A 27,257-nucleotide genomic window follows, 5' to 3' on the forward strand; every position below is an offset into this window, starting at 1 on the left:
GCAGGGGTAGGCAACCTCGGCTCTTTTATGACTCGTGGACTTCAACTCCCAGAATTCCTGAGCCAGCCAAGCTGGCTCAGGAATTCTGGGAGTTGAAGTCCACGAGTCATAAAAGAGCCGAGGTTGCCTACCCCTGGTATAGGGACACCTGCCTTGGGCAGGGCTCTGGACTAGAAGACCTCCAAGGTTCCTTCCAACCCTATGATTCTATGACTAGAAACCAGGGAACTTAGTTCTACTCCTGCCTTAAACACAAAGCCAGATGGATGACTTTGGGCCATTGCCTCACTCTTAGCCCTACGAAGTAGGCTATATGCCTCCTATTTTCCTCACAAGAACCCTGTGAAGTGAGTTGGGCTGAGGGATAATGACTGGCTCAAAGTCACCCAGTTATTTTTCATGACTAAGGAAGACCTAGAAATCACAGTATCCTGATTGCCAGGCCAGCACCTTAACCACTAGATGAGATCCGCTCTAAAAAAACAATTCAAATGCACGGTGAGGACGGGAAACACGATGCAGATTCTATTATGTTACATATTTTTCAACTGATTTCTTGTTTACCACAAACCATAATCTGGAAACTGAAAATTATTTCAGAACACTGTCAGAATCAGAAAGCAGGTTTGATATGGATTTCAAAATCTCATTTACAAATGCCAATTAGGAATTTGCCACTTGGGACATAAGAAACAACTCTGGACACCAAGAGATGGATAAAATAGAGAATAGTTTGCAAAGCAGCCATGTGTCTGCTTAATAAATCAAAAAGAATGTATTCCCATAAATCCAAATCAAGTTTTGAGATTAAGATTATTGTAAAGAATTGGGACCTTCTGCAAATAGAAACTTGGCTACAGTACTTCAACACTGGAAGCTTTTAAGAAGAGACTGGCCAGCCATTTGTCTGAAATGGTATAGGGTTTCCTGCCTGAGCAGGGGGTTGGACTAGATGACCTCCAAGGTCCCTTCCAACTTCTTCTTCTTATTATTATTATTATTTAGTATAATTTAAAAAATGCTGAGACAATGATGAACATGCCAGTAGATGTGTTTGATAGTATGCATATGGATGTAGAAGGGAGACAAATAAATAAGTGGAAGTTAACCTCCATATATATTTTAATTAAAATATGTGCTATTACATCTGGTTGTCCACTGAAAGCCTAATCCTATCTTTTACCGCTCAAACTTAGCAGGACTCTCCATGATATGTCCCCCCTCCCATGATATTGCAAATACTTTCATACTCCAAAAGTTTTAATATTTCAATCAATGTTTTAATATTGCTATATTGCATTGGCAAATTCTTCTCTACTGAGACTTTCACAGAATGCTTCTTTTAAAGCATGTTCAAAATATTTTTCATGGACATACTTATTTCCCTAATCACAATTCCTTCAATAGATGGCTGTTAAAAGAAGAGGTTAACAAAAAAATAAACTTGTGAAATATGTATTCAGGGAGATTTTTATATTGTGTATTATTTGTTGATATTTTCAGACTCTGACTGTAGGTGTTTGGTTCCTAAAATGTCAGTATTAGGAATGTTTGTAGCAGGAACTTTTTTTAGTTAACCGTTGCTTCCAATAAAGTAATTGTATACATTTGTATAGATCTATTAACTCTGAAATGAAAGCTTAACTCTACAAGGAAAATAAAGGACCGGAAACCTGTATTGTTATGATTTGCTCAACAATAAGACTAATTTATTAAACTTGTACGCCATGATTTATTGTCTTACAAAAATAAAAAATAAAATGGAAAAAAATTCATTCTCTTATAAGATGATTTAATAGTTAAGATATATTATTCAATTAATATTAATTTCAAATGGTTTGGGTCCGGGATATCTGAGGGAACACCTGCTGCCAGCATCAAGTTCCCTTCGTCCAGTGCGCTCCCACAGGGAGGGTCTTTTCAGGGTGCTGGTGGTAAAAGATTGCCGGCGGATAACACCCAGGGATAGGGCCTTCTCAGTGGGTGTGCCTGCCCTCTGGAACCAGCTGCCTGTGGAGCTTAGGACTGCCCCCGACCTCCGTTCATTTCGCCGGGACCTGAAGACCTGGCTCTTCGAGCTCTCTGGCCCAGGCTGAGAATTTTAATTTTAATTGGGGTTTTTATTTTTTTCAGGGATTGATTTAATCTTTTTAATTGTTTTTAACTTTTGTATTGATTTTTGTTTTAAATACCCTGTAAACCGCCCTGGGTCCTTCGGGAAAGGGCGGTATATAAATCCAATAAAATAAATAAATAAATAAATAAATGATTTATTGTCTTACAAAAATAAAAAATAAAATGGGAAAAAATAATTCATTCTCTTATAAGATGATTTAATAGTTAAGATATATTATTCAATTAACATTAATTTCAATGTTTTCCCCCCAAACTATAATTGTGGAAGACTATTAGATTCTTACCTCTAAGCCAATAAATGCTTGCACACTATTTGTTCTATCTAGACAATCCAAGCAGTTTGTTCTTATAGTACCACTCTGTGAACTGCACCAAACACAAGAAGAATATTAAATAATCTGCATATAAACTAGAATCTCTCACAAAATGTTAGTCTGGACACCACAGGTAAAGTGTTACTTTACACACATTTGTGCAAAAGTGATAGGTCACAATGACTTTCACCATTTATACTGCAGTAGTGGAAAAAGACAGCTCAGGATAAACTGCATTATTATGGCAAGAGCAAAATATAATTTTCTATCTGCAAATTAACAGAAGTCAAATAACCAAACCTTTTAACTTCTTTTCCATCAAAATAAAAAAATCCACATTCAAAGAATTTCTGGATCTGCGGCTTAAGAACACTATGCAGCTTTTCTGCTTTTCCACCTTTCACCATTTGATGATAGTCAAAATTTACCATTTTGATGTCATTAGTATGTTCAGATGCCTTCAAGTGGCTCTGTTGAGATGGCAGAAGAAAAGACAAACAAGTCAGTAGATAGATGCCAGTGAAATCTTGTAAAAATACAATGCTGCCAGCAACTATTATTTTAATTGTTTGGCTTTATTACTAATAGTTGTAAATGAACATGTTAATAAGTTCTAGATAAAATACCATGCTTCTATTAAAATTAATGTAAGATACTTTTTGAAAATCAAGATGCTTTAGTGCAGGGGTGTTAAACTGCCGGCCCGCGGGCCAGAGCGTCACAGAGAAACCGCGCCCATCACATTGCCGGCAATGGGAAAAAGTTCTGTGACGTCGTGAGTTTGACATGTCTGCTTTAGTGGGACTACTGACATATTACTACTGATACTTCATCTGTCATTTATTAAGACCTGATTTTTTTCCCTATAAAATCAGTGTTAATTCATCGCCATGATTTTAAAAATAATTTTAGGTTTAGGTTTATTCGATTTCTATACCGCCCTTCTCCCGAGGGACGGTCATTAATATATTGTTAATTATTAATATATTATTATTAATATATTGTTATTAATATATTGTTTTACTAAATTAATAGGGGACTAATTTTAATTGGTTTATACTTTCAAGTTTTACTTATTTTTTTAAAATACAAAAGACAATCTTATTGGTATCAGAGAGAAAAAAATATTCAACTGTTACACAGAAATGAGTTGCAAGATAATCCAATTGTTCTATCTTTATGAATGTAAGAGTTTGATAACTGCAGAACTTGTTCAATATTGCCAGAATGGCCAATTTAGTAAATTACAATATTCTTACCTGAAAAGCTTTGCTAAGCATATGTTCTCCTTCTTTTGAACCAAGAAGATTCACAATTATCTGATTACCATATATATTTTTAAGCGTATGAAAATGCCTGCAAAGTGAAAAAGGTCTGTTATCTCTGAGAGTGGTAAAAATCTAGCAACTTTAAACATCTGAGTGGAAGATGGTCTTAATCTTTAGTTACTACCAAACAGACATCTGAAGCTTTTTTCCATTTCCAACTGTGTAGTGTGGGTGAAAATAAATGGAAACTGTACAAAAGAATTGTAATCTTTAAGGCAAAGCTATTATAAATAGCTTATAACAAAGCTTACTTTTGACATGGATTCATTACTCAGCAGAAAACAAAATATGATTGCATTTAAACAATTAAGATCCTAATATAAATTATATGTTACAAAATGTTTAATCAGAGTTAAACAATGCATGGGTTAATCTTTAGGTTTGCTTTAGTTCCACTGAGATTAATCACTTATTGTGAAGATACATGATGTTAAAATTACAAATAAATCCATTCTTCTAGAAAAAAGATTTTTACCTGTCAAAGGCTGGTGCATTTGCTTCAAATCCTCTTGACATTCTGACACGATGAGATCCAACCTGAAAGAGAAAAGTGATTTAATTATTTTGAATTCGGATTCATTTCTTGTTTCAGAAAAACATTTAGATTCAGCAAATTTTATTTCTAAACTACTGAAATTTCTACCCATTTCCACTGGAATCAAGTCCATCCATCTTCCTGCAGTTGAACTGCATGAACTGCCCAAAATATGATAATCTGAAGCTAGATACAGTAACTTGTGTCTTCAATGAGAATTCCGAATTTGTTCTATGACTTATTTTCTTGGTTTTCCATGGAATTCTTAGCAGTTTTCTCCAACACCAAATCTCAATTGGGGAAGTGGTAGCCCACCCAAGTCCAAAGGTGAAAAACCTTCAAGGTGTATGTGTGTGTGTGGGGGAAACAGGGTGAGCAACTATAGCCACTCAGTCTTGTCAGGACTGAGCGTTCTAATCTTTATTTTCCAATATTTGAGATTTTTGTAAGAAGTTCCTCAACTCAGTGCTCTCTAAATACTGGCTGGATATTATAAGTGTTAAAATACAAAACATTCAAAGAGGAAAGCTCTTTTAAAATCACTTGAGGTACAAATAAGCAAGGCAGAAGCAAGTCTGATGTCTTTCTAAACAATAAATCTGACAATTTAAACAACTGCGTTTTCCACAGTCTCCAAACAGAGATGATTTCTTCTAGAATGTATTAGCTAAAGGTAAAGATTCTCCCGCACATGCGTGCTAGTCGTTTCCGACTCTAGGGGCCGGTGCTCATCTCTGTTTCAAAGCCGAAGAGCCAGCGCTTGTCCAAGGACGTCTCTGTGGTCATGTGGCTGGCATGACTAGATGCCAAAGGCACACAGAACTCTGTTACCTTCCCACTGTAGTGGTCCCTATTTTTCTACTTGCATTTTTACGTGCTTTCAAACTGCTAGGTTGGCAGAAGCTGGGACGAGTAACAGGCGCAGCACTCGGGATTCGACCTGCCAAACTGCCGACCTTCTGATCGACAAGCTCAGCGTCCTAACCCACTGAGCCACCACGTCCCTTGAAAGTATTAGCTACCCGCCCTCTAAATAGTTTATTCAATTATTACAGGAAATGCAATGGAAAAATGATACCCTTCATACCTGTAAGCCAGGTTGCTCCCAAAATAATGGAACAGATCCACGAATTTGTATAAAAGAAGACACACATTCATCCAGAAATATCACCTGTTGGACATATATTTGTTGTATTAATTTGTCTTAAAACAAATAACAAGGCAGGGTTTTTCTTTTGGTTTTTACATATTCTTCCACAGTTCTGCATATTTAAATTTTAACACTGAGAAAGTGCATTCTATGGATTAAAATGAAATTAGCATTGAACAGTTAATTAAAATAAACCTCCGTTAGGTTATGGCAATTTCTCCCTTGTGCAGTCCTTGGTGCTCTATGAGGTTGGTTGTTTTCAAGGTTTCATTACCCAAAGCTAAAAAGGAAACAAAAATACCAGAACACCTCCTTGCCACTAATCAACACCCAAATAATAATAATAATAATAATAATAATAATAATAATAATAATAATAATAAGTAGTAGTAGTAGTAGTAGTTGTTGTTGGAAGGGACCTGATTAACACTAGACAAACAAACAGTAAACAGTACCCTAATAAAGTAACTACTAACTCAAGAACTACCAAGGAGAAAACAACATCCCCACCAATAGTGACAGGGCAAGCTGCTGTGTATTAGAGAAAATTCCATTCCCTTCTAGGTCTGAAGACATTACCTAGTTGGATAATAAAATGCCTGCAAAAAAACAACCAAGCTCAGGGAGTACCAAGTACCACAATTCAATCCTGAGCTGCAACTCTTCCTGAGCTGCAACTCTTGGCTTGTTTACTTATTCGAAAAATTGCTATAGTGCAGGGGTGTCAAACTCAATTTCATTGAGGGCCGCATCAGCATTGCGGTTGCCCTCAGGGGGCCGGGTGGGTGTGGCCTACTGCATGGGCGTGGCTAGAGTGCAAATGGCCTACTGGGTGGGTATGGCCAGCTCTACATCGTTTGCATCAAGGGTGCCTATGGGGGCCTGGGCAGGAGTGGGACAGATCTGAGGGTCTCTGGCAGAAGGAGGGTCTCTGGGCCAGGGCCAAGGCAGCGGGGCCCTTTCCCTCACTGTTTCCAGGATGGCTTCGTGGGCCACATGAAACCACTTCACGGACCAGATCCGGCCCCAGGGCCTTGTGTTTGACATGTCTGCTATAGTGCCAAATCTTGTGCAACGTATATTCATTAATGTTCCTTTCCTAGTATATGTATTGAGAATTATTGCTTTAAAGGGCAAATTTATACATAAATCTAAAAATAATAAGGCTGATTTTGTTTCTATGCCCTGTGATTTCAAATCCATACTATTATGACAAAAAACCATGCCGTGTTTCTTTTGCAGGTATGGTTTGGTTGCTATCACCCACAAAAATTCCCAATTTATATACTCTAATTAAATTAATGAATAGTTAAACCCTTATCATACCTGCTCTGTTTCAACAAAATTGGCCACATGGCCATCATCATTTGTTCCTCGAACATTAAATCTGGTCCCAGCTCGCTCACAGCTTAGTCGAGAAATAATGCAAGCCTTTGCTTGTTTGTGAGCTGCATAAATAGTTCTAATCTCCACTCCTCCACACATGAGTCGTAATAACCAGTCATCACACTTCACTCCATAATGTTTCAGATGCAAATGCAATGATTGATTCCTATCAGAAAATTAAGGAACGTAATTTAATTCCAAAATTAAATCTAAATCAATATATAAACCATATATGTATAAAAATAATTCCAATATGTGAATTTAGGAAAATAGGAGGAAAGTATAAAAATCATTCAGACTTAAAAATGTACATTTGAATGAAATTTAAAACATTTCAGATATTTCTACATCAAACAATATTTTATAAATTACATTCAACAAATTTTAGAGTTTATGAAAATTTCATTAGGCATTTCAAATGAAAACTTAGAGAAAGCTTAAATGAAAATAGCAGATGGAATTTCCCATTTAACACATTATTTGAGAATATTTTTTCCAACCATTTACAGCCTATTAGTATGCTTGCTTCTCCAGATTAATACTGACTATATTGAATAAGGTTTATTTTCATGTGAATATACAAAGAACTGGAGAATATTTGAACAACAAAAGTGATAAAAAAGACTACACATTTAAATCAGAGAAGTCTTAAAGACTTCTGTGGAGTGCTTTAAACTGTGTCTGTAATTTTTTTGGTAAATGTTTAAAACCCATTTCTAAACTCAGATTTGTGTTTCTCCCCATACATAGAGACTAAATGATCAAGAAAATTTGCTTCAACTATCATTGCAAGATCTGATTTTTTAAAAAATAATATATTGCTTTAATAAAAAAGAAATGGGCAATTTTTAAAAAGGATGTGTAAAAATCACGAGACATTTCATAACGCAGCTACGTAACCTAACGTAACGAATAGACCTTTTAAAACAAAACTCACCAGAAAAACCTATTATCGGTGCTTTCTTCTTGCATATTACGATGAGCATTTAGACTAAGATCTAAACTGACTCCAGTAGAAGACCAAGCAAAATAAAAGTTTCCTGAATTCAAGACTTTGCGCACTTCAGAGACACGTTCCTCATCTGAAGGATCAGTTCTTAGTGATATCAAATCAGTGGAAGTAACACGGAAAACTTCAGAATCTTGAATTTTTCCAACGGACATGCATCCTGTGACAAGTACTAAATAATGCAGTAATGTATCTCCTGTAATAAATAAAGTAACTGCTTACTATACTTCAAGAAAAAATAATTTGTTGTTTTACTGTTTCACTACGGAACTGAATTATTTTAAAATAATTAGTGTATACATTTTTAGTAATTGATTTTCAACTCATTCAATAACATCTTGGTGTACAAACAAAATTTTCTCTGAAATGTGAAAATACTAACTTACAAAAAAACATCAAGAGCAATCTCAAAGAAATTCTAACAACCATTATTTTTTCTGAAGTGAAAAAAGTAGACAATTTCCCAAATAAAAAAACAGGAGGGACTTACCAAGATTTAATCGTAATACTCCTAGGAGTCCATATGCATCCATTACCTTAGAGTACATATTCTTGATTGCCTCTTTCTCAGCGGATGCTGTTTAAATAAATGTTCAAAGTTTACACGTCTGCCAAAAAGTTTGTTTAGAGATTCATTCTAAAGTTCTTCATTTTACTTCAAAGTACTTACAATGCAAAATAAGCAACTGAATTTGCATAATTGACGTGATTGAATACTTAGGAAAATAGATGAATGTATATGCTTTAGAACAGAGCTATCAAACTGTTTTGCAGAACTCTTGCAATATTTTGCAAGAACCTGAGAGGTTACAGATAGTCCTCAACTTACGACCGTTAGTTCAACAACTGTTCAAAGTTACGATGGTGCTGAACCAGTCCTAAAAGCTACAGCCATCGCAGCAACCCCGCTGTCCACAAGTTCAAAATTCGGGAACTTGGCAATTTAAGACTGCAGAAGCACTTCAACCTTCCCCACCCACCTCCCCCATAAATGCTTTTTTGGCCTTTACATGCCATGGCCCCTGCTGTTCTAGCTGACCGCCTTGTCTTCTTCCTGCTATGACCAAGCACAAACTGGTCTGGTTCTTTGAGAGGCCACTGTGGGCTGCACAACATTTTCTTTCCACGATCATGCGTGGTATTTTCCTCGTACCAGCTGGAGAAGATTTATTTATTTATTTATTGATGGGATTTATATCCCGCCCTATCTCCCGAAGGACTCAGGGCGGCTAACAACAAAACATATAATAAGTACATAAATCAAGATAAAATGAAATTGAGAACATCAGTGCAATAAAAAATTAGAGAATTTAAAAAATGAATTAAAAATACTAAATATAAATTAATTAAAATGCCTGTCAGTCTAGGTCAGCCTGGTGGAACAGGTGTGTTTTGAGGCCGCGGCGAAAGGATTGGAGGTTTTGGGCTATCCGAAGCTCAGGGGGGAGCTGATTCCATAGGGTTGGCGCTCCCACAGAGAAGGCCCTCCCCCTGGGGGTCGCCAGCCGACATTGCCTAGCTGACGGTACCCTGAGGAGGCCCTCTCTGTGTGAGCGTACTGGACGATGGGAATTTGTTCCCGGCAGCAGATGGTCCTGCAAGTATCCCGGACCTAAGCCATGTAGGGCTTTAAAGGTAAGTACCAGCACCTTAAATCTCACCCGGAGGGCAACTGGTAGCCAATGCAGCTCACGCAGGAGGGGTGTAATATGGGAGTATCGGGGAGCTCCCATCACAACCCGTGCAGCTGCATTCTGCACCAGCTGAAGCCTCCGGGTGGTCTTCAAGGGCAGCCCCATGTAGAGAGCATTACAGTAATCAATACGGGAGGTAACGAGTGCGTGGGTGACTGTACGTAGGGCATCTCGGTCCAAAAAGGGGCGCAATTGGTATATAAGACGAATCTGTGCAAATGCCCCCCCTAGCCACAGCTCCAATGTGATCTTCAAAACTGAGTCGTGAATCTAGGAGGACGCCCAGATTGCGTGCTCTATCAATGGGAGGTAACATCTCTCCTCCTATACTCAGAGATGGAACCTCTTGGACTAAACGAGATGACGGTATGTACAGCCACTCAGTCTTGGCCGGGTTGAGTCGAAGCCTGTTTTCTCCCATCCAAATCTGTACCGCTTCCAGACAACGGGACATCACATCAAGGGCATCACTGGGTTGGTTCGGGGTGGAGATGAATAGCTGGCCTCATGTGGCCAGCAAGCTGCCTTGCAAAGGGTCAGGGCAGCCACATCTTATCAGCGGCAGGAGCAAAAAGACAGCAAAGGTCAGCTGGGATGGCAGAATGTCAGCTGGGCTGGGGCAGCTGGGGTTATGCTCCTGGCCTGCAGCTTTGTGCTGTGCTCCTGGGGCTTCCTGGGATGGAATGGGACAACTCGTCATGGTCAACTCACCGCGGGACAACTCGCTGTGTCCAGTTGGCCACGGCCAACTTTCCATGGCCAACTCGCAGCAGGACAACTCACGGGACAATTCAGCAATTCAATTTAATTTAAGAAAATTAAGTGTTTTTTAAAAAAATCCCATTTATATCCTGCCCTTCTCCGAAGACTCAGGGCGGCTTACAATCTAAGAAGCACAAATCAATGTGCTTAGCAATAGCCTTCATTCTATGTATATGCCTGCTTATTAGGGCTTTTGCCCCCCCCCAGTGGCATTTTTACAAAGTCAGCTTATTGCCCCCAACAATCTGGGTCCTCATTTTACCTACCTTGGAAGGATGGAAGGCTGAGTCAACCTTGAGCCTGGTGGAACTCGAACCTGCACTAATTGCAGGCAGCTGGTGTTACTTAAGGAGGCCACTGCTCCACCAAGTTTTTGTTGTCCACATTTCATTTTGTCCCTCCTTTGGCATCCTTTCTTTAATGATTCTATTCCACTATTTGTTCAATATTAATGTAACTCTTGTCCTGCGGCAAGTTGGTCGTGGTGTGTTGTCCCACGGCGAGTTGGCCACAGCAAATTGGCTGCAACAAGTTGGCAGCGGAAAGTTGTCACAGACCCTCCCAGGATGTTTCACCTTCACCCCAGGCTGTTGGGAGCTTCCCAAGAGGCTGTGGTTGGACTGGAGCAGCTGCAGCTTCACACTGTGCTGCAGCTCAGGGGTCTTTCACTATGCCTCTTGATCAAGAGTTGTGGGAACTTTTTTAACCCACCGTTAGAATACGCCAACTTCTGATATGCAACAAGCATTCATTATAGCAACTCTTAAGCAAATTTTAATACTTTGGTTGCAGCATGTTGGCATCTAAAGAGGGGTGTTGGTTTGTTTTTTTTGATAAGCAAGGATAAAAACTTGGATTGAGCCAGGAGGAATTCTGAATGTTATAACTGCTGTATTTCCAAGTTATTAAAAAAAACAACGTATAGATTAAGCAATTCAAATCACTTTACAATGTGCCAATCATTTGCATGTTTTGCATACTAAACCCAAGAATTGGGAGGAAGAGGCCTATACTGCGATAATAATGGGTTTGCTAACAGCTTTGATAACCATTTATTTCATCAAGTCCAAATATGTTCTATTTCATGGCAGCAGTAAAACATATTTCTTAATACAAAAGACAGTATGTATTGAAGCAAATTCTAATTGCTGAATGTCAAAAAAAGAAAACCTTTATTTCACACTACTACATACTACAACATTTTACAAGCAATGATGCTACGACACGATTTAATGTATTTTCCCTTATTTTAAATGTCTCATGACATCTCATGTAATAATCAGTAGATAACATCTCTGGATATCATGGTATATGTGTATGATTCTACATTGCTTGATCCTGCATTAATTTATAAACTCTAATATTCATTTCTGAACAGGTTCAAGTAAAATGAAACTGTTCTTAGCAGCTCTTTTTCACTTAGCTATATCCTTTAATTTACATCTCGACTAAAAATATTAAATATCTGCTAACAGACATAATGATCTTATCTGTTCAATTGTGTCAATTCTCAGCAATTCTATGGACTAGTTTTCTCCACATTTTCCAGTCTTGTATGGCTTCTTTCAGTTGTTTTATGCTTTTGTTGATGTCAGCCTTGATGGTGTTTAGCCCCATGATTTTTTTGTTGTTGTTGAATAGTTCAAGAATAATTTTGCCTTTTCTAGTGAGATGGCTGGCTGCATGATATGGTGAAAATAAGGTGCAATTTTGAGATTTTATCTTTCAAAGATATGTCTGATTTTATATGGCCAGCTTGTCACTTTTGCCATTCAAGGAATGAACAGGAGCCATTTAAAACACCACAGCTTGAATTGTTCAATATTCTTCCTATCTATTTTTTTTCATGGTTGTTTCCACAACTGCAGATAGCTGTGGGAAACAGAAGAGTGCAGACTAATCTGCATTGCTAGGCTGATGTTCTACCATTTCTGAATTCGATTCATGCTCATCACTGCTGTGTGACTCAGTGTGATTTGACGCTTTAGTTCTGGACTGTATTCATTGCTTTAATCAATCTGTGATCAAAGGAAAATGAATTCATGCATGCGTTTGATCTCTTCACTGTCGTCTGTTACTTTGACATTTCCATTCTTTGAGGTGGTCATATCAGAGTTAAGTCCAGAGACAAAACAATGAGATCCAATCCAATCTAATTCTTTATTTGCTTACAACCAATAGTCAGACGGAATTTCCCATTTAACACATTACTTGAGAATATTCTTTCCAACCATTTACAGCAGGGGTGTCAAACTCAATTTCATTGAGGGCCGCATCAGCATTGCGGTTGCCCTCAGGGGGCCAGGTGGGTGTGGCCAGGGTGGGCATGGCCTACTGGGTGGGCGTGGCTAGAGTGCGTATGGCCTACTGGGTGGGCATGGCCAGCTCTACATCGTTCGCATCAAGGGTGCCTATGAGGGCCTGGGCAGGAGTGGGACAGATCTGAGGGTCTCTGGCAGAAGGAGGGTCTCTGGGCCAGGGCCAAGGCAGTGGGGGCCGTTCCCTCAGTGTTTCCAGGATGCCTTCACGGGCCACATGAAACCACTTCGCGGGCCGGATCTGGCCCCCGGGCCTTGTGTTTGACATGTCTGATTTACAGCCTACTACTATGCTTGCTTCTCCGGATTAATGCTGACTATATCAAATAAGGTTTATTTTCATGTGAATATACAAAGATTTGGAGAATATTTGAACAATGAAGTGATAACAAAACACTACACATTTAAAACAGAGAAGTCTTAAAAGACCTCTATGAAGTGCTTTAAACTGTCTTGCCAAATTATAGCTGTAACTTTCTAAACTATTAGATAGAATCCTGAGAGATTCTACGGTGTGGTTACCCAAACCTCTTCCACTCCACCAGCTTGGGACTACACTGTCTCTTGATCCAGGTCTTTTTCTGAGAAAGTTCTGATTTGGCAAAATCCTCCCCTTTTGCTGCTGCAAGTGCACATTCCATCACATGTCATGAGCTTGGTCTTTTTGACATTTAGGAAGAGGTCAAATTTCTTGTCTTCTGCAATCCTATTGATCAGATGTTTCAGGCCTCTTTAATTTCTGAGAGCTGTGTCATCGGCACATGGAATATTGTTGATGAACCTTCCTTCAACCTTGACACTGATTTTTGATTCATCAAGTTCCAACCATGATCACTTCAGCACGTAGGTAGAACAAGAAAGGTGAAAGAATGCAACCTTGACATACTCCTTTTTCTATTTTGAAGAGTTACCTTGTGGCAAGATTGGCAGCTAATATATTTTACAAAAAAATAAAATATTGAACTAATCTGTGTCTCCATGTAGTGTTTGCACACTGACCTCCTGATTTGTGCATAGTGATTGCACCAAAATGATGAAAGGGTTGGCACGCTCCGATCTTCTAGGTCAGGGGTAGGCAACCTTGGCTCTTTTATGACTCGTGGACTTCAACTCCCAGAATTCCTGAGCCAGATATGCTGGCTTAGGAATTCTGGGAGTTGAAGTCCACGAGTCATAAAAGAGCCAAGGTTGCCTACCCCTGTTCTAGGTTTATGCACAGCTTATGGTGATTTAACACAATCCAAAGCTTTCTTGTACTCAATAAAGCCTATGTAGATGTACTTTTGATATTATTGAGATTTTTCCATGATCCAGCATGGATTTGCAATATGTCATGAGTGCCATAATCCCTACTGAATCCAGTATGAACATCTGATAATTCACTGTCAATAGTTAGCACTAGACTTGTTCTATGATCTTAAGGAGAATCTTGTTAGCATGAGGGATGAGGGCAATTATCTGCTAATTGGAGCAATCCTTCGAGTTGCCCTTTTCTGGCAGTGGAATGAAAACCAATTGTTTCCGATTCTGTAGTTATGTGTTTGTTTGCAAAATTTTCTGGCACAAGGCTCTGATGGTGGTGGATGATATAGACCTCAGTAATTCTGTGGAGATGGTATCAACACATGGGGGCTTGTTGTTTTGACAGTTGGCTCACTGCCCACACTTATTCCTGAAGGATGATTAGTTCCATTTCTGCTTCCTTTTCCTCATCACCTTGAGGAGTCTGGGCCACTTTGTTGCTGCCATAAAACTCTTCTGTATTATCTCATCATCTGTCTCCCTATTAGTTAGACCAGACATGTCAAACACAAGGCCCGGGGGCCGGATCCGGCCCGCGAAGTGGTTTCATGTGGCCCGCAAAGCCATCCTGGAAACAGTGAGGGAATGGCCCCCTCTGCCTTGGCTTTGGCCCAGAGACCCTCCTTCTGCCAGAGACCCTCAGATCTGTCCCACTCCTGCCCAGGCCCCCATAGGCACCCTTGATGCGAACGATGTAGAGCTGGCCATGCCCACCCAGTAGGCCATATGCACTCGCCACGCCCACCCAGTAGGCCACGCCCACCCTGGCCATACCCACCCGGCCCCCTGAGGATAACCGCAATGCTGATGCGGCCATCAATGAAATTTGAGTTTGACATCCCTGAGTTAGACAGTTGCTTTTGATGATGCTTTTATGAGCAGTAAATGGTGCCCAAATCCTTTTGACTTGCACAACTACTTTCCTGATGTGGACCTTCATACATTCCTCTTCTAGCTGCTTGTAACAGTTGTCCTGGTATGTTGTCTTTCCTTGCTACTCCTTAGAAATCCACATTCAATCTCCTTGCTTCTTCCTGTTTGACCACTGCTTTGGCTGTTTTTCTTCACTTGGCCATTCTGGTTTATCTGAGAGCCACCTACACTTTTTCTCTGGCTTCTTGGATGGTTATGTGTTGGACCTGCTGTTTTAAGGATAGTCAATTAATTTTTTTGCTACAATTTGTTGGGCATCTTCTCAGCAACATCCAGCAGTTCAAACCTATTTTTACCTCAATTGCACATGTAGAAGATGGTGTTATACCTCTTCAGGGATCTTGTATTTTTGAAGTTGCATAACCGGACTCTGATCTTAGCTACCAATTCATAATTTGAACTGCAATCAGCACCTGGGTATATCTTGACAGGGAGGACTGAACGGGACCAATGATAGTCCAGATAGGACACAGTTGATCTTATCACTGTGCAGTTTATTTGGTGAGGTCCAAGTGTATAAGCACACTTGTGCTGTTTGAACCAGGTATTCATAACTCAAAATCAGTTTCCATGGAAAAATTGAACCCATGAATTCCACCAGGTTTTTTTCAATCCTGGCACAGAAACGCTCTATTTTAGGCTCCATTGCATCAATCGTTGGGGCATAGACTGGACAACTATGATTTTGAGGAGTTTGGCACAGATTTGGATGATAAAAAATGTGAGGATTAACTGTTGGGAAGTTTTACACTGCTTGGGTAAGTTTCTTGCTTGTGATAATGCCACTTCATTCATTTTTCTGATGTCATATCCCAAGTAATATGTAGTGAAGTCCCCAGACTGGAAATAGATATTGTCTATCCAATGTAGTTCACTAATGCTTAGGAGATAAAGGTTATCTTCTGTTTGATGATTTACCCTGACTCATTCCACAGACATTTCACGATACCATCAAATATGCCATTGTACAGCACAGATCCTTGCTTTCATCAATGCCTGCCTCAATAGCTGGGATTCCTACTGGATTTACCACAGAGACATTATTAATGCTTTGACTACTCACTGCAGATCCTTGCTCTTCCCTCCTAGCTTGTTGTATACTGTATGGCCTAGGGATCCTTCCATTTGGCACCATTTCTGATTAATTTGAAAGCCTTTCCATATTTTTTTCTTGGCAAAGTTTTTACAAGGCAAGTCGCCAGCTTTTATCTCAACCATCCCCATTTATCTAGGGTTGAGACTGGCATGCAAATATTAGATAAGTTTATCTAGTAAGTTTAAAACAAAAATTCATATTTAGAGTTGCTAACCATTTTAGCAGCTATTGAAGAAGCAGAAGTTGATGTTGCAACAGCTAACAATGCATCAGCGTCATATCCCAGACAAGTTAAAAACAGCTTTATATCACTTTATATCACATCAATAGAAATAAACCCTATATCTTTCTTTTCAAAAAGAAAAAACATTTTTTTTATTAAAGGGAGATTCATTAATATAAAAACCAGAGTAATTTGAATTTGAATGGGGCCAGTGTAACCGCTAAGTATGGAAATTAGAATTTAAGCAATATTTGTTTTTGTTTGTAGATTCAAGCCTTTCAGAAAATCATCAGCACAACTGATAAGTTGGATGAGGCAGACTAGCAGAGAGAATGATTTGGATTTTACTTCTCTAGCATTCTCAACTGCATTAATTTTGTGTGTTGTGAGAAGTCGTGGTAGGTTGGGTATGGTGTATGTGTTCAATTTGATCCCCAACTGCAAGCCAATTGAACATGCCACCTGTAAGCTATTTTCTCTCTCCAAAATAATAAAAATATTAATTCATAGCATTATTACTAGCCATACTGGCTGGTCTATTGGGAATTTATGTTTCAGTCATATCTGGCAGACTACATTTAGCACAATGTCCAAAAATTCATTCATTCATTCATTCTTCTGTCTTTCGATCTATCTATTCTAATAAAATATGCTAATCAGAAAACTGCAATGTGAAAGAATAAAAAGATTAGAAATCATTAGACAGATGAAGTTACTAGCCCAACACATATGGTGACTCAAGAACATTTGTTCTGTTTTAATTTTTTATCTTTGTACATATTATCAGCAATCTGCTTATATCTGCAGTGATTTTCAACTTACAGAGAACAGCCACAGCTCCAGATTCAAACATTAGACATTCTTCCTTGTTTCTGGCTTCTACAATTACACTGAATGGTGGTGGGTCCAGTTTATGATAGATACGAAAGCCTTTACTGAATGCCATTTTTCCTTTATCAAAGGCAGAACTGTACAGCAAAGTCAAAAAAGAAAACACAAGATTTTTCTAAATATTTAGAGATATCCCTAATCAAACTATCTTAATGTCATTTCAATAGAACATATTCTGAATTTATACGCACTTAACGTGTCATTATACTCACCTGATTAATGAAAGATATCACATCACAATAAGATTCAATTCAGAAACTGATGATCTAAAGTAATTAATATAACCATTGTTACTTAATATTATGTTATTAAAACATGTATCTTTCCTAATTATTACTTTCAGCTCAGATTACTATTACATGTTTTTATGCCTTCTTTAAAAACAACACAGGAACTTTGAAATGACTGTTCCAACACAATGGAAATTTTTCTGAAGATAGGCTGTTTGCCTCTACTGCTACTCATCCTTTAAGCATCCAAAACAAACTTTTATTTAGCTCCTTCAAATGTTGTTGTTTTCATGCTAATATTAGTTTTATATATTTCTATAGATAGAATTTTAAAAGCTATCAGCACTTGAAAAAAATGATATTTTTCATAATATTGTTTCCAGGGTGGATTTGATTTAAATCAAGTCGATTTAAATCATGATTTAAATCACTAGTAAAAAGGCTTGATTTAAATCAACTTGATTTAAATCATAATTTTTAAAGAGCAATGGTCATCTCTGTCCCGCAGCGGCTCCTCCTCTGACCCGCTGTCCTATTCACTTTAATGGGAAGGCTGGTGATGTGGCAGTGACACAACAAGGTGAGGGACGTGGCGGGCAGCAGGTGAGTGGATGCCCGCTAACAGGCTCTGCCATGATGGATCTGAAATGACAGGTGCTCTTTAAATGTAAGGACTCATTCTTGCTGGTAGTTAGAATCTTTAGTATTATTTGCAAACAAAATGAAGGTTTCCTATTTAGAATAATAAGCTGTCAGGTTAGTAAAACAGCAATATCAGAACCAATTTTAGGTTAATAGGTTAATCACACATAGTTGGAAATCTACTCAAATTCTTTTATTTAACTAAAACACTCAGAGCCTGGTACATATGTACTTCTCTTCAAACAATCATACAGTTTGTAACATACATAGATTTGCAAAACAATGGGATAAAGAAATATTCCTGAACTTTGTTTTATGATTTATCTCATGGTTACTGTGAAACTGTGTGAATGCATCAATGCAGTGAGTATTATCTCAGCTTGCAGAGTTTGGATTCACTGAATGAGTTTACCAAAAATGTAAATATTGCAGAATATACAGCCTCATGCTACATAACTAAGCTCCATTTCATGCTGAATAAGCTAAATTATCTTAAATGGAAAACTATAGATTTTTACTCCAAAAGCATTTTATTAAAATAAATTTGATAAAAAAATCCAATTTAAATTTAAAAAATCCAATTTTTTTATTTTTTTTATAAAAAATCACCAACTCTGATTGTTTCACAAGAAGAGTCACATATATGCACATTGAAATACCAAAACAAAATACATCCTGATGCATCTAAGCAAAATAGGGAGAGCATACATTTTATTCTGCAATGCATTCCAGGTTAAGGCTCACATCCAAATTTGTAGGGAACTAAGAGATCACAAGATGCAAAAAAATTATTCCTTTTCGTATAAAATTAAAATATCTGTATAGATGTAGAAAAACATTATATTAGACACGCTAAATAAATGAAAAGCTGTTTATAGTTTGGTCTACTAATGATAGCCATTCCAACTCTCACTGGCATATTAGTATTACAAGTGCTAAAACCCGTTAATGCAGTTAGCAAATTGGCTAACTTCTTTACATGTTCTACTTCCATAATATCCCAAATAGGGAAGCCAGAGAAAGCATATTAGTAAATGTACCAGCAAGCTTCTCTATTATTTTATTCATATTTTAAATATATAATAGATTCCTCTCTATAGTAAATGTCACTTTTTTCAATTTTTAGTTACAAGGACACACATGATAGATCTATAAATAGATCTTTATCCAAAAGTAAAGATGAGGTTGGCTATTTTCAAAGGTGATGCACTTACATCATTCTAATTACTACTGAGTATTCCACGTTCATTTAGGACTTAGCTTGAGCTGGGATAATCTGACTCAGCTTCACAACACAGAAAATTAATTTGCTTTTACTGTCATCTGCTAGAGGAGAGTAATCAAATTCCAAGAAGCAAATATGTAGACCAGAATATAAATCAGATCAGCACCAGCAACGTAGCAGGCAATTTCTACGTAGTGATAATATCACTGTTACAGACAACTAGAAATAAAATTTTATATCGTATATCTTATGAAAGAGACCGAAACTATTCTCTGGTTTATGTCTATTCCTCTTCCTGCTTATATAGAAAAATGTATATTTTGCTTTTAACTCCATAAAAACATTTAGGAAAAGATACAGAAGAATATAAAGCAATGGTGCTGTTATGAAGTAGCATTTCAGTATCCCATTTATTTATTTTATTTTATTTTATTTTAATTCCATTTATATCCCGCCCTTCTCCGAAGACTCAGGGCGGCTTACAAGCTTAGCAGTAGCCTTCATTCTATGTATATGCCTGCTTGTTAGGGCTTTCACACACCCCCCAAGCGGCATTATTACAAAGTCAGCTTATTGCCCCCAACAATCTGGGTCATTTTACCTACCTCCGAAGGATGGAAGGCTGAGTCAACCTTGAGCCTGGTGAGACTCGAACCTGCACTAATTGCAGGCAGCTGGTGTTACTTAAGGAGGCATCAGCCCACTGCTCCACCAAGGCTAATTTATCCCTTCTTATTGGAAGGTGCAGTATTTTTCCAAAGCAAAACTAATTTCTTAGGGTAGCACGAACAAGAGAAAACTGACTACTAATGGTAGAAGCAAGCAAGGGATGTAAAAGGTTTTTAAAAACCCGCAATACTTCCAGGAACAAAAACTGCACCTTTTATGATATTAAAAGAGGCAGCAGAGAAATGTTTTTTTTTCCTCAAGCAATATGCACAGACAGTTCCCTTTCCATTTCTTCTACCCACCCCTTCTCTATGTTGGGTAGCCGCACTGAAGATGGCTTAGCTCACCAAATATCCACCACCCCCCCCACCCCCCTACCCCTATCTTTCTATTTCCGCATCAAAGACTCGGGAAAGGAGCAGAAAAGCTATTTGGTCAGTTGGGGGTAAAGCAAAGCAACTGCAAGGGGTCTCCGGGGTTCATCTTAGAACCGGCTCTCCTGCAACCACCAGACTTCTTCCCTCGTTGCGATTGTTAGTTAGGTTGGTGGTTGCGAGAGAGGCTGCAGGAAGGCACCAGCCTTACCAAAGCAATACCAATTAAAAGGCAAAAGGCAAAAGAAAAGAATAAAAACAAAAAAGAAGCCGAGCCAACCCTCCTTCTCCTCCCCCCCCACCTCGACAGGCTGACACCTGGGGGTGTCACCGCGGTTCATAAAGCCTCCATCTTGTGCGAGGACACCACTTCCCTTCCACACCTCCAGAAATCTTGTCCCTCCGGAAAAGACGGACCCGGTTCTTTAGGACCGTTGAGGCACGGCCAGAGAATGAGAGCGAGGAGGAGGAGGAGGAAGAAGAAAGGGAACCACCCCCGCCCCAAACAGGTCAAACCAACCTCTTCGTGCAATGTGCCTTACCGCCTCCGACGGAGCCTCTCGGTGCCGCCGCCTGAGGCACCTGCCTCACTTCCTCCGTGATTGAGCCATCACTTCCGCATTATACCGTCTCTCGCCGGAAGCGGTGGGCGGGACTCTAGCGAGAGCGGGGCAACAAAATGCTGGCTTCCGCAAGCGGGGGTGGGGGGGGGCGTTTTTGTGTCTCGCTTGTCTTGCTTCTGACCCATAGGCGTCTTCCCCTCCCATCCCACTTCAGCTCTTAGTACAGGGGTCTTCAAACTTGGCCCTTTTATGACTTGTGGACTTCTACTCCCAGAATTCCTCAGCCAGGCACGCTGGCTGAGGAATTCTGGGAGTAGAAGTCCACAGGTCATAAAAGGGCCAAGTTTGAAGACCCCTGTCTTAGTACTTCAGAAGGCGGTAATAGGCACCGCTAGTGGACAGTGAGCCCCCCCCCTGAAGTCTGTGGGCTTTTTTTTTTCTTCCTGACTCATAAGCGATAAGCTTAACAAACCGTGCAAGTAATTAAGGCGACCATTTCATTCCTCAAACCTTCACCGTCCTCCATCCATTTTTGAGTGCGGGTTTACGCATATTGCTCGCAGCCCGTCTCGCCTGCGAAGTGACCCGGTCTGCTGGCTTTGGCGACTAAAAAAAAACATTTTTTTTTTAAAAAAAGATGCTGATCGGTCAGTACCGATAAAGGAGGATGTTGGTAGCTCAGGGTCGCTTCTCCGAGCTTGCTTGTTTGCTTGCAGACGTTTCATTACGCAAACCAGGTAACACCAGGTTTGATGGTTTGGTGGGTTTAGGGTTGGATCTAATTTTAACATAGTTTTAAGCATTGTATTGTATTGGGCATGATTATTTAATTATTATTAACTTTTTTAACTTTTGTATTTATATTTTGATATTTATTGCCCTGTACACCGCCCTGAGTCCTTCGGGAGAAGGGCGGTATAAAAATTTAAATAAATAAATAAATAAATAAATAAGTCTATTGAGTCTTAGGAGTTTGTTGTGCAGTTTGGTTTTTCTTTTCCCAGCATATCTCTGGGACGCATTCGATGTGATGGTCTGTTCAAACTGTTCTTTGAGATTTGCTTTGGTGTACAGATATTTGTTTAATCTGAGGTGTGCGTCTGGTGATCATGAGCTGTATCATTTTTTGCCCACTTTCTTCGGCTATTTTCCTAGCTAGCACAGATGATGTTGCCCTGTACACCGCCCTCAGTCCTTCGGGAGAAGGGCGGTATAGAAATATTAATAAATTAAATTAAATTAAATGTTGCAGAAACGTCTGCAAGAAAATAAGCCAGCTCGTTGAGCACCAAAGACCCTCTGATCAGTTAATTTTGCTATTGCAATTTCTTTTTTTGTACAGTTAAACTTAACTTCGGTTTTCAAATGCGCCTTCATTGTAGGATATTGCTTCGTCATTTTGAAAGTAAAAAACGCTTACCAATTTGTTTTTTTTTAAGATTGATATACTTTAAAAAAGGTTTTAAGCATGTTTATCTCCAGGCCAAGCTACATTTCCAACAAATTTGCACTTTAGACATCGACAGATTTATAGTATTAACTTCAGCAGACTAAATCCATTGTCAGAGGTGGTGCAGTTTATGCATGTCTAGGTAGAAATTTCAGTGAGACTCACAAGGTAAGTAGGCAAGGGAATGTAAAGGTAAAAGTTCCCCCGCACATGCGTGCTAGTAGTTTCCAACTCTAGGGGCCGGTGCTCATCTCCATTTCAAAGCCGAAGAACCAGCGCTTGTCCGAGGACGTCTCCATGGTCATGTGGCCGGCATGACTAGACGCCAAAGGCGCACGGAACACTGTTACCTTCCCACCGTAGTGGTCCCTATTTTTCTACTTGCATTTTTATGTGCTTTTGAACTGCTAGGTTGGCAGAAGCTGGGACAAGTAACAGGCGCTCACTCTGTTACGCGGCACTCGGGATTTGACCCGCCAAACTGCCACCATCTGATTGACGAGCTCAGCATCCTAAGCCACTGAGCCACTGCGTCCCTAAGGAACTGTATGTATACTAATGTACTTTTTATCATTCGAGGCAGTCTGAGACAGTTTTTTTTTAAAAAAAATGCTACACTTCTTTTATGTAAAAGATTTTGAAACGGTAAATGCTTCTATCCAAAACATGCTTGTTATTCGAAAACTTGTTTTAGCAATAGCACTTGACTTATATACAGCTTGACAGTGCTTTCAGCCCTAAGTGGTTTACAGAGTCAGCATATCGCCCCCAACAATCTGGGTTCTCATTTTACAGACCTCAGAAGGATAGAAAGGATGAGTCAACCTTGAGCTGAGAATTGAACTGCTGTCAATCAGCAGAAGTAGCCTGCAGTACTGCATTCTAACCACTGTGCCGCCACAGCTCCATGGTTTTGGCTTTTACTGCCAGGGTGTCAAACTCACAACGCCAAGTGATGTGTTGTGATGTATTGCAACTTTTTTGCCATTGCCGGCAATAGGATGGGCGCAGTTTCATTACGATGCATTCTGCCCTTGGGCCGGCAGTTTGACACCCCTGCCTTAAAGTGTTTGGTAACTGACAGACATTCCAGCAAAAATATTTTTTTCCCTGAATGCTTAGTCCTTTGACAGTTACGTATGTTGTTTTTATATTTCACATAAAGTTCCTGGTAAATTAGTATTGCTACCATTGGCTTGCTCTATTTTTGGATGATATTTCTCAACACATTATTTAAAAGTTTATTAATTTATATAACTATCTCAGAATGTATTTTTATATACTTACATATTTAAGAACTGAAATATGAGAAAAACGATGGTAAGAAGTAAGCAGAGCATATAGTGGAATTAATATATACGTATACTATCACTGAATTATCTGCCCTACAATTTTTATCCAACTTTGAGACCAGTACAATAATTAGAATTGTAAGGATCGTTTTTTTGACATAAAAAGCCAAGTAACCTTTAAAAGCAGAGCTGAGTTTTATAAACTTGTTTTTCTTAGCATCCTGCACTATGTATTAGTACAACATTGCAAAGGTGCGTCTTAAATAAATTTAGTACTGCATGTTATTGGATATGTTTAAAAAGTTCTTATAAACATTGACTGCTGCAGTTCTTTTCTCAAAATACTTTTATCAGGGTGAGATTAGGGCATTTACTTATTTCAATAGTTTTTAACTGTGTATTATAGCTATATTGTCCTTACTGTCAAAATCCTTTAAGAGTTAACTGATAACCTGAAAAATTACTTCATGTTTACAGAATTAAAGTAGAAGCCACATTGAATGAAAGAGAAATTGTTATTCTCATATTGGTAAAGAGGATCAAATTCTTCATTTTCATTTGTTTTAATGACTCTGAATTATTTGTACATCTATTTATTTCAGCTAGGATCAGATGAGCATTCATATATATGCATATTTGAGCAAATAAATTGTTGGAATTTTAGATTAATAACTTGTTTTAAAGAATTAGTTTTGTTAATCTTTCAGCTAAAGAATCCCATTATATTAAGCTTTTAGCACAATTACTCTGACTATATTTCAAAATGAAAGTATTTTCAAATTTATAAAGGCCTCTAGATAATGGTAATATATTATTTTTCAGACAAAAACAATCCATACTCAAAAAAAAATCTTGAAAAATTGTAAATTTACAGAGTGGAATGAACTTATTGTTAAGGCAAGCTCTAAATAAAGGATGGCCAAATGTAGATAATTGTAATTTATCTTAAGGAATACATAGAATAATTGATTTTGTGACTTATTCGGAAAAAAACCTAACATTTCTAAAATGATTTTTTAAACTTTAGAAAAGGTTTCTTTGTATACGATTTCCACAAATCTAGTCTAGGGAACATGCCTTCCTCTGGCTTTGGATAAGTGTATAAAATATGGGATATTATGTGAATGAATGATAAAAAAAATTAAGACTGCAAGCAGGCACAAGATGAATCAGCATTATTCTTAGTTGCAATTTCCCTGACAAAATCTCTTTGTAGCTTCATAGATGGCGAAGCTTTCTATTGGATTACATTTTCAGATCTAGCTTAATAAACTCTTTGTATCATTTACCTCCAAAATTTCAACATTAGTCTTGGCTCATGAACTGTTAAAAAGAAATTTTAGTAAAAATATCTATTACTGTATTCAGTTTTACATAAGAATGTATCCTATTTCTTCCTTTATCGTAACAGAATTTGGTATATAATTGCATAATAAGATAGACTTGTACTCAGATGACTTCTGATAGCACTGTACAATGGAAATGGGACAGAAATATTATATACAGTTGCAAGAAAAAGTATGTGAACCCTTTGGGATTACGTGGAGTTTTGCATGAATTGGCCATAAAATGTGCTCTAAACGTCATGTAAGTCACAATAGAAAAACAGTCTGCTTAAAATAATACTACACAAACATTAGCTGTTGTCATGTTTTAATTGAACATAAGATGGAAACATTCACTGTGCAGGGTGGAAAAAGTATGTGAACCCCTAGCCCAGGGATAGGCAACCTCGGGTCTTTTATGACTCGTGGACTTCAACTCCCAGAATTCCTGAGTCAGCATAGCATAGCTTAGCTGACTCAGGAATTCTGGGAGTTGAAGTCCACGAGTCATAAAGGACCCGAGGTTGCCTACCCCTGCCCTAGCCTAATGACTTCTCCAAGAGCTAATTGGAGCCAGGAGTGAGCCAGCCTTGACTCCAATCAGTGTGATGATATTGGATGTGTTGCTGACAGCTGTCCTGCCCTTTCAAAACACACACCTGTTTTGGGTTTACTGGTCTCAAGAAGCACTGTCTGATGTGAACCATGCCTCGCAGAAAAGAGCTCTCAGAAGACCTATGATCAAGAATTGTTGACTTGCATGAAGCTGGAAAGGGTTACAAAAGTATCTCCAAAAGCCTTGATGTTCATGTGTCTACGGTAAGACAGACTGTCTACAAATGGAGAAAGTTTAGCACTGTTGCTACTCTCCCTAGGCGTGGTCGTCCTGTAAAAATGACTGCAAGAGCAAAGCGTATAATGCTTAATGAGGTAAAGAAGAATCCTAGAGTGTCAGCTAAAGACCTACAGAAATCTCTGGCACATGCTAACATTTTTGTTGACACATCTACAATAAGGAAAACATTAAACAAGAATGGAGTACATGGGAGGACACCACGGAGGAAGCCATTGCTGTCCAAAAAAAATATATTGCAGTACGTTTGAAGTTTGCAAAAGAGCACCTGGATGTTCCACAGCACTACTGGCAAAATATACTGTGGACAGATGAAACAAAAATTGAGTTGTTTGGGAAAAACACACAACACTGTGGAGAAAAAAAGGCACAGCACACCAACATCAAAACCTCATCCCCATTGTAAAACATGGCGGAGGGAACACCATGGTTTGGGGATGCTTTGCTGCCTCAGGGCTTGGACGGATTGTTGTCATTGATGGGAAAATGAATTCCAGAGTTTATCAGGACATTTTGCACGAAAACGTACAACCATCTGTCCACCAACTGAAGCTCCGCAGAGGATGGGTGATGCAACAGGACAATGACCCAAAGCATACAAGTAATTCAACAAAACAATGGCTTCAACAGAACAGAATACGCCTTCTAGAGTGGCCCAGTCAGAGTCCTGACCTCAACCCGACTGAAATGCTGTGGCATGACCTTAAGAGAGTGATTCACACCAGACATCCCAAGAATATTGCTACACTGAAACAGTTTTGTGAAGAGGAGTGGTCCAAAATTACTCCAGATCGTTGTGCAGGTCTGATCTGCAACTACAGGAAACGTTTGGTTGAGGTTATTGCTGCCAAAGGAGGGTCAACCAGTTATTAAGTCCAAAGGTTCACATACTTTTTCCACCCTGCACTGTGAATGTTTCCATCTTATGTTCAATTAAAACATGACAACAGCTAATGTTTGTGTAGTATTATTTTAAGCAAACTGTGTTTTTCTATTGTTGTGACTTACATGACGTTTAAAGCGCATTTTATGGCCAATTCATGTAAAACTCCACGTAATCCCAAAGGGTTCACATACTTTTTCTTGCAACTGTATCAGCCTTCATGATATGTTTGCCTGCCAGTGGCAAAACTCTGCTGCTGAATAACATTGGATACATTGCAGGCATTGCAAAGAAAATTTAATTGCTGATGATGTTACCTAGTTTGGATAATGAAATGTCTGCAAGAAAACAAACAAGCTCAGAGAACACCAAGGACCTTTCAAATTGCTATAAGTTTTCCTTCCCTTTCAATGTTCTACGAGAGGCTTAGTAAACAGATATTGTTAATATGTATGACATCCCAACATAAATAATGCCAAGAATTTATCGATATAGATTGTATTTTCATATTCTCAGGTATATTAATTCTATTCACATAAAAATATGGAAACAGACTTCTTCCTTACCGTTCCTCTCAGAGAGGAAAATCATTGCAAATTGTCCACATTGCATTTTATTGATGTCTGCTGCCCCTATGGTGATATTAACTGCAATTTCTTGGTGTTACTATGTAA

The 27,257-nt window shown here is 38.6% G+C and overlaps 1 protein-coding gene across 7 annotated transcripts in view; it reads right to left on the minus strand.

The window, feature by feature from the left end:
* Positions 1 to 20,810, minus strand: part of SYNJ1 (synaptojanin 1) — a 57,086-nt gene extending 36,276 nt beyond the window's left edge. For 5 of the 7 annotated variants that reach the window (XM_083361844.1, XM_083361846.1, XM_083361845.1 and 2 more), the window contains exons 1-10: positions 20,760 to 20,810; positions 17,009 to 17,154; positions 8,349 to 8,435; positions 7,787 to 8,054; positions 6,790 to 7,015; positions 5,401 to 5,484; positions 4,254 to 4,315; positions 3,710 to 3,806; positions 2,751 to 2,920; positions 2,421 to 2,502 (exon numbers count right to left, since the gene is read on the minus strand). In XM_083361844.1, coding sequence (XP_083217970.1) covers positions 2,421 to 2,502; positions 2,751 to 2,920; positions 3,710 to 3,806; positions 4,254 to 4,315; positions 5,401 to 5,484; positions 6,790 to 7,015; positions 7,787 to 8,054; positions 8,349 to 8,435; positions 17,009 to 17,132 — 1,200 coding nt within the window. In that variant the 5' untranslated portion in view covers positions 17,133 to 17,154; positions 20,760 to 20,810. The other 2 variants (XM_083361842.1, XM_083361843.1) reach the window with 2 other exon arrangements.
* Positions 20,811 to 27,257: the final 6,447 nt, after the last annotated feature.

Source organism: Vipera ursinii (genome assembly GCF_947247035.1).
Source record: "Vipera ursinii genome assembly, chromosome: 4".
Lineage (NCBI taxonomy): Eukaryota > Metazoa > Chordata > Lepidosauria > Squamata > Viperidae > Vipera > Vipera ursinii.